This window comes from Melozone crissalis, unplaced genomic scaffold (genome assembly GCF_028551555.1).
Source record: "Melozone crissalis strain CALT ecotype California unplaced genomic scaffold, PUWL_Pcris_2 ptg000081l_1, whole genome shotgun sequence".
Taxonomy (NCBI): Eukaryota; Metazoa; Chordata; class Aves; order Passeriformes; family Passerellidae; genus Melozone; species Melozone crissalis.
The window spans coordinates 8,558,894-8,575,371 of record NW_026535858.1 but is presented as its reverse complement, the minus strand read 5'-3'; the positions used below and the strand labels follow the sequence as shown (position 1 = coordinate 8,575,371).

At 38.8% G+C, this 16,478-nt stretch overlaps 1 protein-coding gene across 2 annotated transcripts in view; it reads right to left on the bottom strand.

The window, feature by feature from the left end:
• Positions 1–16,446, bottom strand: part of NVL (nuclear VCP like) — a 41,192-nt gene extending 24,746 nt beyond the window's left edge. For both annotated transcript variants that reach the window (XM_054290449.1, XM_054290450.1), the window contains exons 1-13: positions 16,367–16,446; positions 14,156–14,229; positions 13,599–13,651; positions 13,415–13,511; positions 12,516–12,570; positions 11,724–11,972; positions 10,817–10,940; positions 10,456–10,532; positions 10,024–10,158; positions 8,483–8,584; positions 5,828–5,945; positions 5,201–5,345; positions 2,336–2,606 (exon numbers count right to left, since the gene is read on the bottom strand). In XM_054290449.1, coding sequence (XP_054146424.1) covers positions 2,336–2,606; positions 5,201–5,345; positions 5,828–5,945; positions 8,483–8,584; positions 10,024–10,158; positions 10,456–10,532; positions 10,817–10,940; positions 11,724–11,972; positions 12,516–12,570; positions 13,415–13,511; positions 13,599–13,651; positions 14,156–14,229; positions 16,367–16,423 — 1,557 coding nt within the window. In that variant the 5' untranslated portion in view covers positions 16,424–16,446. The remainder of the gene's footprint in view (positions 1–2,335; positions 2,607–5,200; positions 5,346–5,827; positions 5,946–8,482; positions 8,585–10,023; positions 10,159–10,455; positions 10,533–10,816; positions 10,941–11,723; positions 11,973–12,515; positions 12,571–13,414; positions 13,512–13,598; positions 13,652–14,155; positions 14,230–16,366) is intronic.
• Between the last annotated feature and the right edge of the window lie 32 nt (positions 16,447–16,478).

Genomic DNA, 16,478 nt, shown 5'->3' with positions numbered 1-16,478 from the left:
AGGAGAAAGGTATTTCCATGCTGAAATTTCCAAAAGATGTATTATTTATATGTATTCATTCTGCTTTTAACAAGAAACTGCTTTCAAGAGAAAGTGAAAACTGCTGGACAGCACAATTCCAACAATTTGCAGAATATTCAATTCTGCATAAACTGTTCAAACTCTTAACACACTTGTAGAACATACACTTGGATTTAACACCATTGAATTTTAACACCTTTTCTTCAGCATGCTCAGACCTGGTTCTGCAATCAGACCCTGATAAAGTTTGGGCAAACAGGACAGAGATGCAGGAAAATACTTTTCTGCACTGCCCCATGCTGCAGACCACAGTGACCAAGGGAGGCACATTCCAATTTCTCCAATCAGTTCCATGTTGGGAATTGAGAAAATATTCCATCAAAGAACTTTAGATCTTCATAACATAAATGCATCCCCATTCTAAGGCAGTATCAAAGCAAATTGGTATTGTGCTACAAATAGAACTGTTGCAGGATTTTCATTAAAAAATAGAGGGAGAAAAAAATAAATGTAAAAACTCTGATAAGTTTCAATGGTTTTCCTACAGGAGTGGGAACAAAAAGTATCACTTCCTATCAATTTCAGCTAGGATAGCTCTACAACTGATCACAAAGAAATACAAATGCTTAGAATGCTTGTTATTCCTTTTAAATCTTCCCTCCTCCTCCTAACAGAGCCATTGAGAGAACCTCTGAAACAGCCAAGACCACTGGGTTTGTTTACTTGAATTGTGTGAACGATTTTTAAAGGTTTTGTATGTTTATTTTCCCATTATAAACATAATACAAGGGTTTTAATGACAATACCCTGTATTAGACTATGTCAACCTCCTGCCAGCTATCAAAACATGGGCTTTGTTAGGATTAGACTTCCTCATTCTCAGTGACCCCTTTGATCATGGTGATGTTGATAAAAGCTGCAGCTACCTGCCCCTCCCCACTTTCTTCTGGCTGCAGCAGGCCCCAGGAAGCTCTGGGAGGTAGAAGCACCATGCTTATGTTACACTAATACAAAGGCTTACTACAGCTTTTTGTACTGATTCCTGTCATCACAGCACCACTGCTCTCTGACAGCCCTCCCAAAACCAGAACCTGAGCACAATGTGCATTTCAGCACACTTACCTCCACACAAATCTTTAGGAGGCCTGCACATAATGAAGGCATATACAGAGTCCAAATTTTGAGAAGTAGGACCAAGGATTTCTATTTAAAGTTGTTCTGCTTCACTGACCTTCATGTTACTTAGGACAGAGAATAATTCTGGCACTTGAAATATTATTTTCTGCAACAGAGATCCAGCTGCACTTTCACAGCTCCTCTCCTCCTCAAACCTGCTACAGGTACTAGACACCACTTGGGTGATTTACCCAAGTAATCACATAGCTGGAAGGCAAACAAAGGCTGCATAAATACTACTAGACTTTGGCTTACTGTGACTTTACCAGGTCAGGGAAGAGCCCCAGGCATAATCACAGACATTTCCCTGAGGGCACAGCAAACAGCTGGTGCAAAATACTCAGTTTAAGGCTGATACTTTTAAAATTCTGTTACAGTCAATACATTTTTGAAGAGAGATACAACCACTCTTTGAAACTCTGCTCTGTTAGAAGACAAAACAAATAAAACAAAAATTCCCAGGGTAAAACCACACCTTGTATCAAACAGGAACATAATTTTTAGGGGGCTGGGGTTTGGGATCCACTTTTCCAGGCCCATTATGTGGGTCATTCGGAGTTATGTGTCACTGTCACATTTTCTGAAAAATCCTCTTTGCCCAGGATTCTTCTCCTGGGAAGCTGAGAAGCCTCAGAGAAAAAAGGAAATAATTATCTGATTTGCTTCTCCTGTGTTTTGCTGCTTTGGAATGTGTTTGGAGATTGTTTATCCAACATGTGAATTGTTTTAACTTAATGACCAATCACCATCAGCTGTGTCAGGACACTGGAAGGAGTCACAAGTTTTCATGATCATTCTTGTTAAGCCTTCTGTCTGTGTCCTTTCTCTATTCTTTATAGTTTTAGCATAGCATTCTTTAATATAATATAGTATGATAAAATAATAAATTAGCCTTTTAAGAACATGGAGTCAGATTCTCAATTCACCTTCATCCTGATGAATTTTTATTTTATTTTTATTTCCAGGGATCCTGAAAATACCACAGTTATGCTCCTGCCTTAGAAGCTGCCATTTCTAAATCTACATTTAATATTAGGTTGGTTGTGGATGTTTGAGAATTTATGAGTAATGACTTTCATAACTCTAAAATGGCTCAACTCCTCAGATGTTACAAACACCCCCTTCAAGGAACACATACCTTAGGTGGAAGCTCTGGTTGGTCGGTGCCCTTTTCCTCCAGGATATCTGCTCCTGTCCCTGGGTTTCCTTCAGCAGTGCTCCCCCCAGAGTGTGTGTGTTTTTTCTCAGGCTCCTCAGGTGTTATGAGGACCCTGCTGACTGTGCCCATGGCTGCCTCCCTGCACAGGGCCATCAGGTCAGCCCCCACGTAGCCCGGAGTCAGCCGCGCCAAGTGCCGGAACGAAAACGACTCCGGCAGCTTCAGCCTGCGACACAGAGTCTGGAGAATTCTAATCAAGGAAGGGAAAAAAAAGAAAATATAAAGCTGAAATAAAAGCTGTTACTTCTTTTTTTTTTGTTCACATGAAAACACACAGCATTTAATGTCTCTTTCAGTCCACGTGAACTGAAGTAGCACAGTGGGAAGTTTTTGCTCAAGTAGGAAATAACCAACACTGAAACCCACAGAAGCATGCTATAAACTTGCTGTCACTTCTTAAACAAAAACCAACAGCCTCAACCAGGCATTGCTGATCAGCTTTGGTCAATTAATATTAAAGGTCATTTTTCAACTCTAATATTAAAAACTGATAGGCTAGGTTTCAGTGTACCATGGAGATGCACACGAGTTATCCACTTGTGGGGGCTTGAACATATGTATGTATTGTTAACATATGAGAGAGTCTCTGTTAAGATCTATGTGTGGGTCCTAGTTACTCCAAACAAGCTACAGCTGCAAAGTCCTTAGTTGGGCAGCAGCTGTGGCTCCTGAGGGTAACTGGAATAAATAGGGGTGGGTCAAGAGCCCAGGAGGAGCCCCTGAGAAGACACAAGAAGAACTGCACAGCAGAGAAGAACAGCTTAGTGCAGTGTGTGGGACCTAAGAAATATAACTACAACAAGAATGCAACATCCACTGATACATTTAACCTGGTACTCCTAACAACCGAAGGCTGCACTGGCTGTTCCACGCCACTTTTTAGAAATTTATTTGTTCCATGCCACTTTTTAGACATTTATTTGTTCCATGCCACTTTTTAGGCATTTATTTATTGAAGAAACATCTCCAACAAGCTGTTCTGCAAGAAGCAAATGAAATCAGACTGTGTGAGGAGCTCTGGTTTAATCTTCACTATCTTTATCTGACCACTGAAAGCAGAATATAAGAATACAACAGCAAAGCATCACTTAATTGGGAGAATATTTTTAAAAGGCAGCACAAACCAAAGAAGTCCAGATCAGTAACATACTTCTAGTTCCAATAAAAACTAGTTCAAATTATTTCTAGATCAAATAATGTAACTATAGAAAAGTTATAAAAAAAACCCAAGTGATTAAACTCTTCAAAACTCTCAAAATTATAATATATTCCATCTGTTTCCCTCCCCACTAGCAAGTTCCATCATCTCCTTTCAATCTTTATTAGGGATAACAGCCTGTTTCTCAAGATTTTTTCAACCTGTCTGACAAGAGCTGTAGTTAACAGATTGAGATGAAGTGTAAACAGTTCAGGAGTAAAAATGGCTCATTCTGAATCTGCACAAAAAACACCAGGTAAAGCAAGATCTCCAGGTACACCTTCCCATCCCACTCCACCCCTTCAGGCTGCAGAACCACAACTCAGCAGCTCAAATCTTGCCCTCATCAAGACTCACCCTGTAAATCAGCATACTGTGAGGACTTACAAAGTCTATGCAAACACTCAATTTTAAAATAAAGGAAGAAGTCAACACCACCATGCTTTCCACAAAACACAACAGAAAGCAGGAGCAGGGAAGAATTTAAAGAAGAAAATCATCATTATTCCCTGTAAGGCTACACCTCCAGGAACACAAATACAAACAAACAATAATGTGAATGCCTGTGACTCCACAATCTTTACACACCACCATGGCTCTGTCATGCACAACTCCTGTCCTTCAACACTGCTATTTCTGGGAATATCACCACTTTAACATGTTCCTAGGAACTCTCAGAGAATCACAACTCTGCTCAGGTGACCCATCAGTTCTACCTCTAACCACCTGCATGTCTTGCCCACAGCCAAGAGGAACACAATTACCACAGGGCAGCAAATGTGGAGGAAGAAGGGAGGGAAGAGAAAAAAAATTAAAGACTCTAGGGGGGAATAATGGCCTTTGCTGACAATGCAAAGTGTGCAGTACTGCAAGCAGAGGTGTTTGCCTCTTAGAAATATTATCATTTGAGAAAAAGAAACTTGCCCTTTAACCTTTCTTTCCTTTCCATAACAAGATAAGCTGTAAGTTTTTCTAACTTCCCTTCCCATGTTTTTTGCTGTTGAGGAAATGAGTAGCAGTTCCTTTTTAACTAAAAATGCAAAACCAGATTTATTTCTTGTAACTTAGTCTGATAGTCAGAGATCTTTGGAGTAAAAAGAGACAGCACAGGATGACTGCAGCTCAGCTTAATGCCACACTGGTGTATTTCCATGAGGAATGGAATGGAACAATCCAGGCTGTTGCTTCAGGTACAAACAGGCTTTTCTTAATTTATGTTCCTAATTTAAGAGTTACACATAGGGAGCACCAAAGACAGAATGTTAACTTCCTGAACATGAGAAAAGATACATTTGATTCCACCATCTGTACTGTTAAGGCACTAGGAAAGCCATTAATATAATGCTAAAAGCAGATGTGCACACAAGAAAGGAAATTACTCTAAATGTAGGCACAGCTAGCAAGACAAACAGGAGCTCACTTAAAGTCTTCTGCAACTTTTCAGTGTGTGCTGACCCACAGGTGTGTACAAGCACAAACAGAACTAAACACAATAAAGTAATTCTCCTTAAATTGTATGTTAACTTACACCTCATTTTCTTATTTATCAATGTATCAAAAGGAAAGTTTAACTTCCCAGCACATACTTCTCTCTTGCCCCTTCATCTGGGATCCCTAAACAAATTTCTCTGTCAAATCTCCCAGCTCTCCTCAGTGCAGGGTCCAGGGAGTCAGGTCTGTTTGTTGCTCCAATAACAAGGACCTGGGTAGTGGCAGCCACATTATTCAAGTCTAAGGGAAAGAAGGAATGGAATGAAGTCAGTACACATACTCACTGCCCAAACTTTGTTCCCATACCTGTGGGACTCAGCAGCACATGATAGCAGTCAGCAGAGATAAACCAATCACTCAGACTGAACTGCTGCTCATCTCTGCCTCTACTACCCAAAACTTGTATTTTGCACAATCAAGGATAAATTTAAAAATTGACAGATTCATTAATTGTTAATAAATTTAACAGGTTCCCCCATTATTTCTGTTTATACAGCAGAGAGGCTTATATAATGCTGTACAGACCACTGTGAAAATATTGCAGCAACACCCCTTCAAATTTATTATGATCTTCCCACCACTCCCCAGGCAAACTGTGTCAAAACAAGAAAAATTATTGCCATTATCTCCTCTCAAGGAAGCACAAGTCACTCCTGAAGGGAAGCAGACAGTGAGCCTGATAATTCTAATCTGGTTTTGGCACAGCCCTTCCTGAAACTCACCATCCATGCAGGTCAGGAACTGAGCCACAATCCTCCTCTCCATGTCCTTGGATGCAACCTCTCTCTTGGGGGTGATGGCATCGATCTCATCAATGAACAGGACACAAGGAGCACTGGACTAAGGAACAAGGAAAATCCACAATTACAAAATCACACTGACACAGTGTTTTACAAGAAAGAGATGTTTCAGGTTTTCTGATCTGTGACTCTTAGTGGAAATCTGCTGTACAATCAAGTGCTGGAATAATTCTGTTGTGCTTGCTAACACCACCAGACTATGAAACTTCACTGATCTGAAGCTATGGAATAATTAAGGTGTGACACCTTAAATTTTAGACAGTCTTTAAACACTGTCTAAAATTTAAATATGCCTCTGTGTTGCATTATGTTTTCCCTAAATATTCCATTGTGACTGCCTGCTGAAGTCCATAAATGAAAATCACACAAGAAAGGTCTGGCTGGGTTTGTTGTTTGTTTTGTTAGTGACATTAGAGCTGTGGAATTTCAAGAGTAGCATTATTGACACACAGAATGAAACAAAAGGAGCAGTAGGTGGTCATGGAACTTCAAGACTACTACAGAGCCTGACCACCTTCAAAGAGTAAAAATGAGCAGTGAGAAACTCCCACAAGTTATAAAATTCCATTAACTTTATCAAAAGCCAACAATAATACAGATTAATAATTAGTGTAACTCATCTAACAGTGCTTAGCTGATGTGGGATCATTAATATTCCCAAAAAGCACTAGTAGTGTAAAGGGATACTGTGAAAAATGTGCATTTTATTATTGGCTTTTGCCAAATATTAAAATTAATATTATAAGTGTTATGTTAGAAAGTTATGCTGTATTAATTTTTTTAAGTAGTGTGTTAAATATAGTTTTGGGTTATAACATAATGTTTAAATAGAAACTATGTATGTGGGATATTTTTTTAAAGAAAAGAATGAGGTACTCTCACTGAGATAGCAGCCCCAGGACACCTAAATCTTTCAGAGAAAGAGAATTTATTGCTCCATTATCAGGAGAAATGAACTTCTTCCCACCTTGCTCAGCCCTGAAGATGCTGTCAGGATTCAGAGGAAGAAGCTGACACTGACCAGACAGAATCCTGTGTTTGAATGGAATTTATGCATCATGGATGAGGTGTGTGAATTTGCAACAGGCTGTTGCTTTTAAGGGTTAATCCTCTGTTAACGTGGGTCCTTTTTCGGGCTGATTTTCCCCAGAAAGAGGTACCCAGACTGTCCATAACTCTTTGTCTCTATTGTCTCATTGTCCTAAATCCTAATTGTCCAAATTTTTATTACTCTAATCATATTACTACTTTTATAACCATTTTATTACTATTAAACTTTTAAAATTTTAAAACCAAGTGACTGGCGTTTTTCACAGATACTGAAGGAAAACACCGGAATTTTGTTCCCAAAAAGCCCCAGGTAAAAAACCCGCGTGGTTCCCTGGCCGCGTTGGGCGTTCCCAGCACCGGCTGCGCCATCTCCTGGTCATTCCCGTTCCTGCGGGCACCGAGCGGGAAGGGCCGTGCAGATTCCACAGCATCCAAATAATGAGGAATCTTTATCATTGTTTATATTATTATTTATTTTGTTTTTATTATTTTTATTCTTTTATTATTGTATAATAATTATTATTTATTATATTTCCCCCTGCACGATAACTACTGTGAAAACAAAGTGGGAAAACTTAAGGGAATGTAGGAGACTATCAGAAAGGCAAGAGATTTTATTTTAGACCTATTTTATGCAATAGATGTTATTTCTGTGACAGTAATTTAGAGCAACCTCCCCTTGATCACTACATGTACAAAACATGCATAATTTCTAAAAACTCCTTGCTCTAAGCTATGTAATTTTATTCTAAACAACTTCTTAACAAGGCTCTCTAAAAATTAAAATGTAGTTGCATCAGGAAACATAGCAAACAGCTTTGCAAACAACCTTTTTGCCCTGTTTAGGGGTGTACTTCAAATACCTACAAACAGTTTTGGGGGAGAGCAAAAAAACGAAATGAAGTCAGAAAACCAGAACATCTTCAGAGGTCAGGAACAGAAGACAGACCTCATGAAATAAAACATCAGCCCCATACTAAAAACCAGAAATATCTGCATTTCTTCAAATTAAAATTAACTCAACCTGTCTAGTTCTCTTTGCTTCCTACTACATCCAAAAGCAAAACTTCAACTTTAACTTTTCTCCTGCTCTTGTCATGTTTGCTCCAAATTTCCTGCTTTCTACCTGGACTGCCAAAGCCTAAAATCTCTCACAAGCACTCAAATTCCATGCCAAACAAAACCAGCAAAAACCCCTTGTCACAAAAAAGCACAGTGAACTGCTCTTAATTTTTTTTTTAATTTATCAAGCAAAGCAGATCCAAATATGCAAATAATTTCTGCTGCTGTCCTTACATTGCTATGATGAAGCATCTTTTGTCAAGGCTTCAGAACAGAAAGCTTTGTGCTCTGTGACATCATGGCAGTACAATGGAATTCTGCCCACAGGAGGGGACACCAGTCATGTGTGCAGCAGGATAAAGATTCACTCACATTTACTCAAATTCAAACCACAGCAATAAAATATGAATCTTCACAAAGAAAAAGACAAACAATTCTCAGAGCTATTTCCAGTGGGTGCCTTACCACAGCCTGCTCAAAGAGCTCCCTCAGTTTCTGCTCAGATTCCCCTGACACTCCAGACACAATCTCTGTTGCTGCCACCTTCAACATTGGGAGCCCCAGCTCCTGGAAGAAACAAAAAAAAAAAAAACAAACATTTTATGATAAATCCAGAGGTTAGAAATGCTGGCTGCCCTTAAGGACAAACATTTTTCAATATGACATCTTTTAAACCCACAAATTACATACTCATGGCTGAAGCTTTAGGAATCTTTAAAAAATAGAAAGAGCATCCTCCAACTTAAAAAAACCCCAAAACATTGCTTAGCAGTGTGAAAGGTATTTCCCACCAGATTTGGTTCCCAGAGTCCTGTTCCAGAAATATCTGTGCAGGATTGGACAATAAAACACTTGCAAAGCTCACACTTTAAAGTTTTCTGCTATTAAAAATAAATAAATACAACTGCAATTTTAATAGACTGCAGCACAGCAGTGCTACAGGTTGTTGCAGCCTATTTCAAGCTCTTGAAATTATATATAAAAGAAAACTATCCCTAATTTAATACATAAAAGAAAATGAACCCCAATTTATGCAACTCAAGGCTACCAGAGACCCTACAGTGCTCAAAGACAATTTGCCTGAAAATCTCTTACTTAAGAAAAAAAATATTTCAGAAGCAGTCATAAATTTATTTAATCTCTAAGTTTTTCACTTGTGACATGCTTCTTTCCTCAAGTGTAGCACCCTTCCAGCATACAAATACTTATTTAGTAGAATTAAATACCATCAAATTATTCGAAGGGTTCCATTTTACAATAAGGCATTAGAAAGTAAACATCTAAATATTCTTAATTAAAACATCTGAAACAATGTCAGAAGGGTGTAACCAACATTTCAGGAATAAATATCTTTATCTGCACTACAAAAGTCAGTCATTTACATGAATCTAAATTTAAGGTTATAATCAGTAAAATTTAAGGAGCAACTGTATTAAAGAAAAGGAAATGCCCATGGTTATTACTGAGAGCCTTACAAGTCCTCAGATTTATATCCAAAACAGGAACAACAGCACAGCAGCTTCACCATCACCCCAAACTATTAACACCAGCGGTGTCATGGGCTCTGAAAACAGCAGTATGACACAGGCAAGGCAAGATCCAGTTTTGGAATTCAGAAATCAGCTGTTTAACAACCAACAGAATCAATGCCATCAATGTGATCAGTAAGGTTGAGTCTAGATTTGAAACTGTAAGGTAAATTTAACCAAAATTATCTTTCATTTATACCCTTCTCAAAACACCTGTGCCTGTATTGCTCTGTTCTGGGAATGCCCCAAACCAGTTAAATCACAAATAAAACCTTGTCACCATGACATTTATGTATGAGGTTCTGTCAAGTAAAGATTCAGATGGAAATCCAACAAAGGAAGTAAAGATGAGCATATTGCAGACTATCACAGGATGGCTAAAATGAAAAGCTCTAGTCTCTCCTGAAAGAATATGATTCTCTTTCCCTCTAAAAGAACTCAGAAAAGGAAGAAGCTGTAGATGTGAAGCCATCTCACCCCAGCAATTGCCTGTGCCAGCAGTGTTTTCCCACAGCCAGGGGGGCCATGCAAGAGGAAGCCCCGAGGTGGAACCACCCCTAGGTGGGTGTAGACCTCAGGGTGACGGATGTGAAGGAGCATCTTGCAGATTTCCTGTCAACAACAAGAGAAATCTCCATTTAAATTGCAGAAAATAGTATTTGCTGTTCCTATAGACAGGGGGAAATAAAACAAGTTCTGTTTAACAATCTGAATGAAATGACTGCTTAAAGAAAGATTAATTAGAGAAAAACCAACAACCCCCCTTGCTGCTTAAACAAACCCCCTGTTGGTTTAAGCAGCTTTACTCAGTGCCATGCACATGAACTATGAAATATTTCTTCTCTGCCATGTTTCATGACACATTTTATTCAGTGCATCCTGCAGCCAACCAATAACATTGTAACTAACCTTCAATGTTTCATCATTGCCTCCTACATCCTCAAACTTCACTGAAGGGTGGTAAAGCTCTGACCCCTTATTTCTCACTGTTAAGGAGGGGAAAACATTAATTTAGCCATGCTATAAATGTATTTGCTAATCCTGAACAAAACATACTCAGCCTAAACAAAAAGCTGAGCACACAGAGTAATATTATGTTTTAGTAGTAGACACAGAACTGCAATATTATTTTAGTACAACTTTAAGGCTAAATTTCTTTTAAAAACTGCCTGGGGTCATTTCTCTGCACATCAAAAAACATTTTCTAACAGATTCCATGGTCTAATAGCATCTCTTTGTTAGGAGTAACACACCAAAAATAACTCCTCACCTTTCTTAAGTAATATGGATTCAATTTCTCCATCTACATCTGGAAATTCTCCTTTTTTCCTTTTTGCTCTCCTGCCCTTTGTCTTCTTTCTTTCACTCTCCAAGACAGAAAAGTCTGTTGATTTCTAGGACATAAAACCAGAATTATATACACAAAAACCTTCCAAGTCAATGAATTTCTACAAAAACTTAAAAGAACAAAATGGGTGTCTATGATGCTTAACTTACACAAATTACATAAATAAAGACAAGCAAGGCAGGAATTTACACCTTTTTGCAGAAACTCCTTTTTGTACTTAGGATCTGCCTTATTTTTAAATGGGTTGATTACAACAGTCACTTTTTTGTTAAGAGAACATAGTAATGAGCAAAAAAACCAAACCCAAACCAAACAAACCCCCTCAAAACTACAAACCAAAATCAGACAGAAGTTATATGCATCCCATGGAGGAATCCAATTTGGGCATGAACACAACAAATGTATTTACTCCACTGGAAACAATTTTTACTTCTAGTAAGTCACAAGGGGGTGTAAAAAAACATTATTCAGTGCTAACACAAGTCAAGTGCATGTGAGAGAAGGACTATTGCAGGATAAAAGAAATAAAAACAAGTTTCCTGTTTTCCCCAGGGCCACTAAGACTTTACCAGGGGCTAAGCAAGGCACAGGCCAGGTAGGCTGGTCACTGGCAAATGCAATAAATAACAGCTACACCCCACTCATCTTTCCCTCAGTATGGGCACTAATCTGGGCCTCCTTGATACTGAGAACTACATTTTCCTCAAAAAAATCTGGAAAAAATTCATTACTTGGTGACTTTCTACTTTCTGTACAAACATGCTTGAAATGTGCCAATTCTCTTGATGCATCTGCTTAGAACACCTTGGGTTTGTGAAACACAAAGTACCTCAGAAATCAGTTTCTTTTCCTCTCCTTCTCCATCCTCAGAAAGGTCAATGAAGAAGTCTTTCCCATCAGGGGTTTTATCAATGAACCAGCCACCATCAGAGACTGGTCTGTCACCTCTGGATTCTGGAGTGAGGGTGCTTGTTTGAGGAGAGGTCTCCACTGGTTCATTTTTTGGAGTGGAAGGAACAGAATCAGGATTTCCTTTCTTGTACAAGCTCAGCAGGGAACTGTTCATGTGATTTGTAGACTGCAGATTTACATATTTGTAAAGAAAACACACAGGGCAGGTTTTAACTTGGATTATTTATATTTAGAGGTCAATGAAAACTATTTCATAAACATAATTCAGCATTATCTCTGCTGGAGAAAACAGGCAATGCATCTTCCAACCCACTCCTCTGCAAACCAAATGACTGCACAGAAAGCTGCATGTGCTGCCTGAAGGTTGAGGTTCTATCAAGTAAAGATTCAGATGGAATTCTGAATGAATTCTAATGACTCCTATTAATGGACAGGCTACTCTTTAGGCAGGAGCTGGAGATGTCAGTTCCTTCAATCACTTCACCCATTTGATACCAAAGTCCTTCAGGCCCTCAGTGTGCCTTCCCAAAAGTGATTCCCCACCACAAGTTCCTCTTTTTCCTTCCTCCTTCCAGCTCCAGAGAGTCTCAGTTGGAATTGCTCACTCTGACTACACCTTATCTCTAGCTCCCCTTCCAAACTCTTCAATTTCCCAACATAGAATTATATATTATACAAATACAAACAATCATAATAAAATACAACTTACTAGATCTTCTGGATAATCATCATAGTCAGAGTCATCTGTGCCACTTCCAGTAGTGCTTAACAGGGAAGGAAGACAATAATTATTAATTTATCAGAGCAGAACTGCAGGTGAGACATCTGTAAAATAAAACAGAAGTGATTTCTACAATGTGGTTCCCCACAATCATGGTATGTAGAAAGAGAAATTCCTGACTCCCATGCTCTCAATCTTCTAGGATGAAAAAGATGAAAAGTTAAAAAATGCATTCTTTCCAAGTGTGTGATGAGTTGGATCAATTTGCCAACCTGTCTTAAAGACAGACCAACATAAAAGTGATGTAGCTCACTCTGACTCAGTTCACCAAGGGAAACAGGAGCAAATCACTGCTGAACCAGACCAATCCTTCTGCCAACAGTGTCCTGCTTCCCCATGAGATCCTTCATATCTGTCCCAGGTTAGAGAAAACACAACACTCCATGGGACTATGGACAGGGTTAGGAGTCAGGAAATCCTCATTCCCCACTGGTGATTTACTCTGAACTGCCTGTCTGATAATCTCATCTCTCAGATGTGGCCAGTATCTCCCACAACCAAAAACAATTAAGAACAAAACCAAGGAACTGAAACACATGAGGAACAGGGCATTATGTGGAAAACTCTCAAGGAAGCCATAAGGTTGTCCACTAATTCAGGGCTGTATGTTCCCCACAACAGAAAAATCATGATTGGCTCTAATATCTGCTTGTCTTCAGCACTAAAAAAAGCTCCCAATAACTACAGGTAACTTCTAAAGAACACAAGCCTATGGGATCCAGCTGCACCCTTGAAGCAACCAAAATGCAATAAACCAAACCCAGAAAGCTTTAAAGAACTGGTAACAGCAATGGCATTGTTAATTTAGTAGTAAAAACTCTTCTTACTCATTTTTCTCTTGCTGTCTTGCTCTTTTTGCCACATGCTCAGATTCTAAAACTGCCAAATCTTCACGTTCCTTTTCATTGCTGATTATTTCAAACACTGCAAGAAAAAAGTTCAACCTTTTTAAAAATTAACAGCCAAAGCACAAAGAATTGGGCATTTTGGACACTGTATTAACAGACCTACCTTTTGCAACTTGTATCCTAAAGGCATTTCTTTTTCTTCGTCCATAATCTACACTGAAGTAAAACAAAATAAACAGGTTACACCAACTGGTTTTTCCTTCAACATAGCATCATTCCTAGTGGAAAAAGTACATGGAAAATAGATTTAAAAACTACCTGGGCAAAAAGGTGACTGTCCTGCTGAGCAACTGAGCAAGGTATTAATTGGTGTCTTACTGCACCCTCTGTCCCTCCCCCATGTCTGCACTGAGGTGTTACACATTTTAAACTCACATGCTGCAATGAATCTGCAGCTTTTTATTTCAAACAAAACAAAAATCAACCCATAAAAAACCCAAATCACAGCTAGATCTTATAATGCCAATGAATGAATAAAATATAAGTCATTAAATGTATCAGCAGAGGGAAACCAAACAATCTTACTGCTTCAATCAGCCTCAACAACTGCTAATGAAGGTAATATACAGAAAATTATAACTTCCATAATGAATGCAATAGAACAAAGTAATATATTCTACATTTTGAACACAGGATATAAGAAGACAAATGTTGGCTCACCTGTAGGTTTTCTGCAAATCCGATGCTAGAATTCCAATGTCAACATACTGCCCACATTTGCTACTTGCAAGATACTGAAATGAAGAATTTGAAGCAGGGAATAAAATCTTTGTCAATCACTTCACCAGAACAGCTTGACCAAATATGCCTATTTTAAATTTTGTCCTCCTCAAAAGCTGAAATGAGAATCAGAATCAGCTTTTCACTGCCTTGCAACACACCAGACATTTTTTCCCATTGAGCTGGGAAATGTTGATTAAAGCACAGATTCCTGGGCAAAGGCAGCATCCTATACTTGGGAGCTTCTGCTGGGTCAATTCTGTGACTTTTACTTAGCAAGAAAGCTGATTTTGTAGCCCCCACACCATCTTATTGTCTTGGTTCCTCTCATTTATCCTCCTTTTGGTTTAGATCTCCTGCCCCAAAAATGAATCCATCTATATGAACCAGCAGGGATACTCTCACAGGAACAACTTGAATCTTTACAAGACATTTCAGAGCATGCTATAGAGAACTATATTAATAAAGTAAATTCTCTCAAGCCTTTTTATTGCTCTGACAGCAGCTAATCCCACCCATTTTCAAACCTCAATAATGAAAGTGTGAGAAAATGTACTAAATTTCATGTACAACTGTACTCCACTTGCTTTCTTCCCCCACTCTCCAAACCAGCAGCAAGAACTTTTGATACCATAAAAATGGATTCCTTCTGGAAAAAGAGGAAGAAAATACAGAATCATCCTAAAAGATCTGGTATCACAAGTATCACAGCAAGGAGGATTTCAAACCCTCATTTAAGTTAATAACTCCATAGAAAACAATCAAATTGAACATATATTTAGCTTTTAAAATGATGCTGCACTTCAGATCACCCATGGGCAGCTCCTGCCCTGCAGGAAACATCAAGGCTACCACAAACCCAGCTGCCTTTTCCACTTTGGAATACTCAAGACACACTCAATGTGATCTTGTGAATTACACCAAGCAGTCACTGCCTCATTTTAAGGAATTAGAAGTGGAGTACATTTATACAGAAAATGTATAAATGTACTCAGAAACCCGGAGTTCAAGGTGCAAAGTCATTACAAACGACCATAAGATGTGACACTTGAAGGAATCACAGCACTTGAAGGAATCACAGTTTGCCCTGTTGTTCTCGCCATGTATTTGGGAAGTAATCCCATTCTGCCCTTTTCTCAGCTATTCAATAAAATCCCTGAACATGTTTCCAAACACAAACAGCATTTGCCAGTGTCACAGAATTGCAGGATCGTTTAGGTTGAAAAAGATCTCTGAAATTATCATGTCCAAATCATGACTGATCACCATCCAGTCCTTCCTTAAACACCGCCAGGGATGTGACTCCATCCCCTCCTGGGCAGCCCATTCCAATGTCTAATCACCCTTTCAGTGAAATTCTTCCTAAGGTTCAAATATATATGTATAAACACATATATATTTACATACAGATACCTATATACCAAATATATATATTTATATTTATACATGTGGTATATAGGTATATAAATAAATATATATATATATATTTACATACAGATACCTATATACCACATGTATATATATATGTGTGTATATATATATATATGTGTGTGTGTGTGTGTATATTTATACATGTGGTATATAGGTATGTGCATGTAAATGTATGAATAAAAATATATAAATATATATAATAATAAATAGAATATATATTACATATATGTGTGCATATATATACACCTATATATCTACATATATATACATAGGCATATATACATACAGACGCACACCGTGTGTGTATATATATACACACAGATAAATATAAAAATAAATATAGATATATATAAAAAAAAATATATAAAAATACTTTGACTATATATCTCTTTTGCCCTATTCATTTCACAAGCGAGGCAGCAGCAGCCAGCCTCAACACCAAACGTGGTAAAGAGGGCAGAGAAATGACACGGAAAAAAAAAGACTTTACAGAAAATTTAAATCAGTAAAATAAACCAATGGACCTTTCTGAAGCCTTTTAAGGCCTTTCTAAAGCCCTCAGAGGCAGGGCCGGGGTTTGGTGCTCTCCTAGCACTGAGCGGGCCGGATGCTCACGGCCCTCAGCCAGAGGAGGATACACAAGACCCCACGCCGGCTGCCGGTACCGGTGGTACCGGGGGTGCCGGGGGTGTCCGGGGTGCCCCGGAGGACAGGCGGTACCTGCTTGATGCGCTGTTTCAGCCGGGGATCGGAGACGCGGCCGGGCCGGTACCGCATGGCCGCCACCCTACGGGAGAACGCACTCCATTTCCCAGCATGCCTCGCTGCGCGG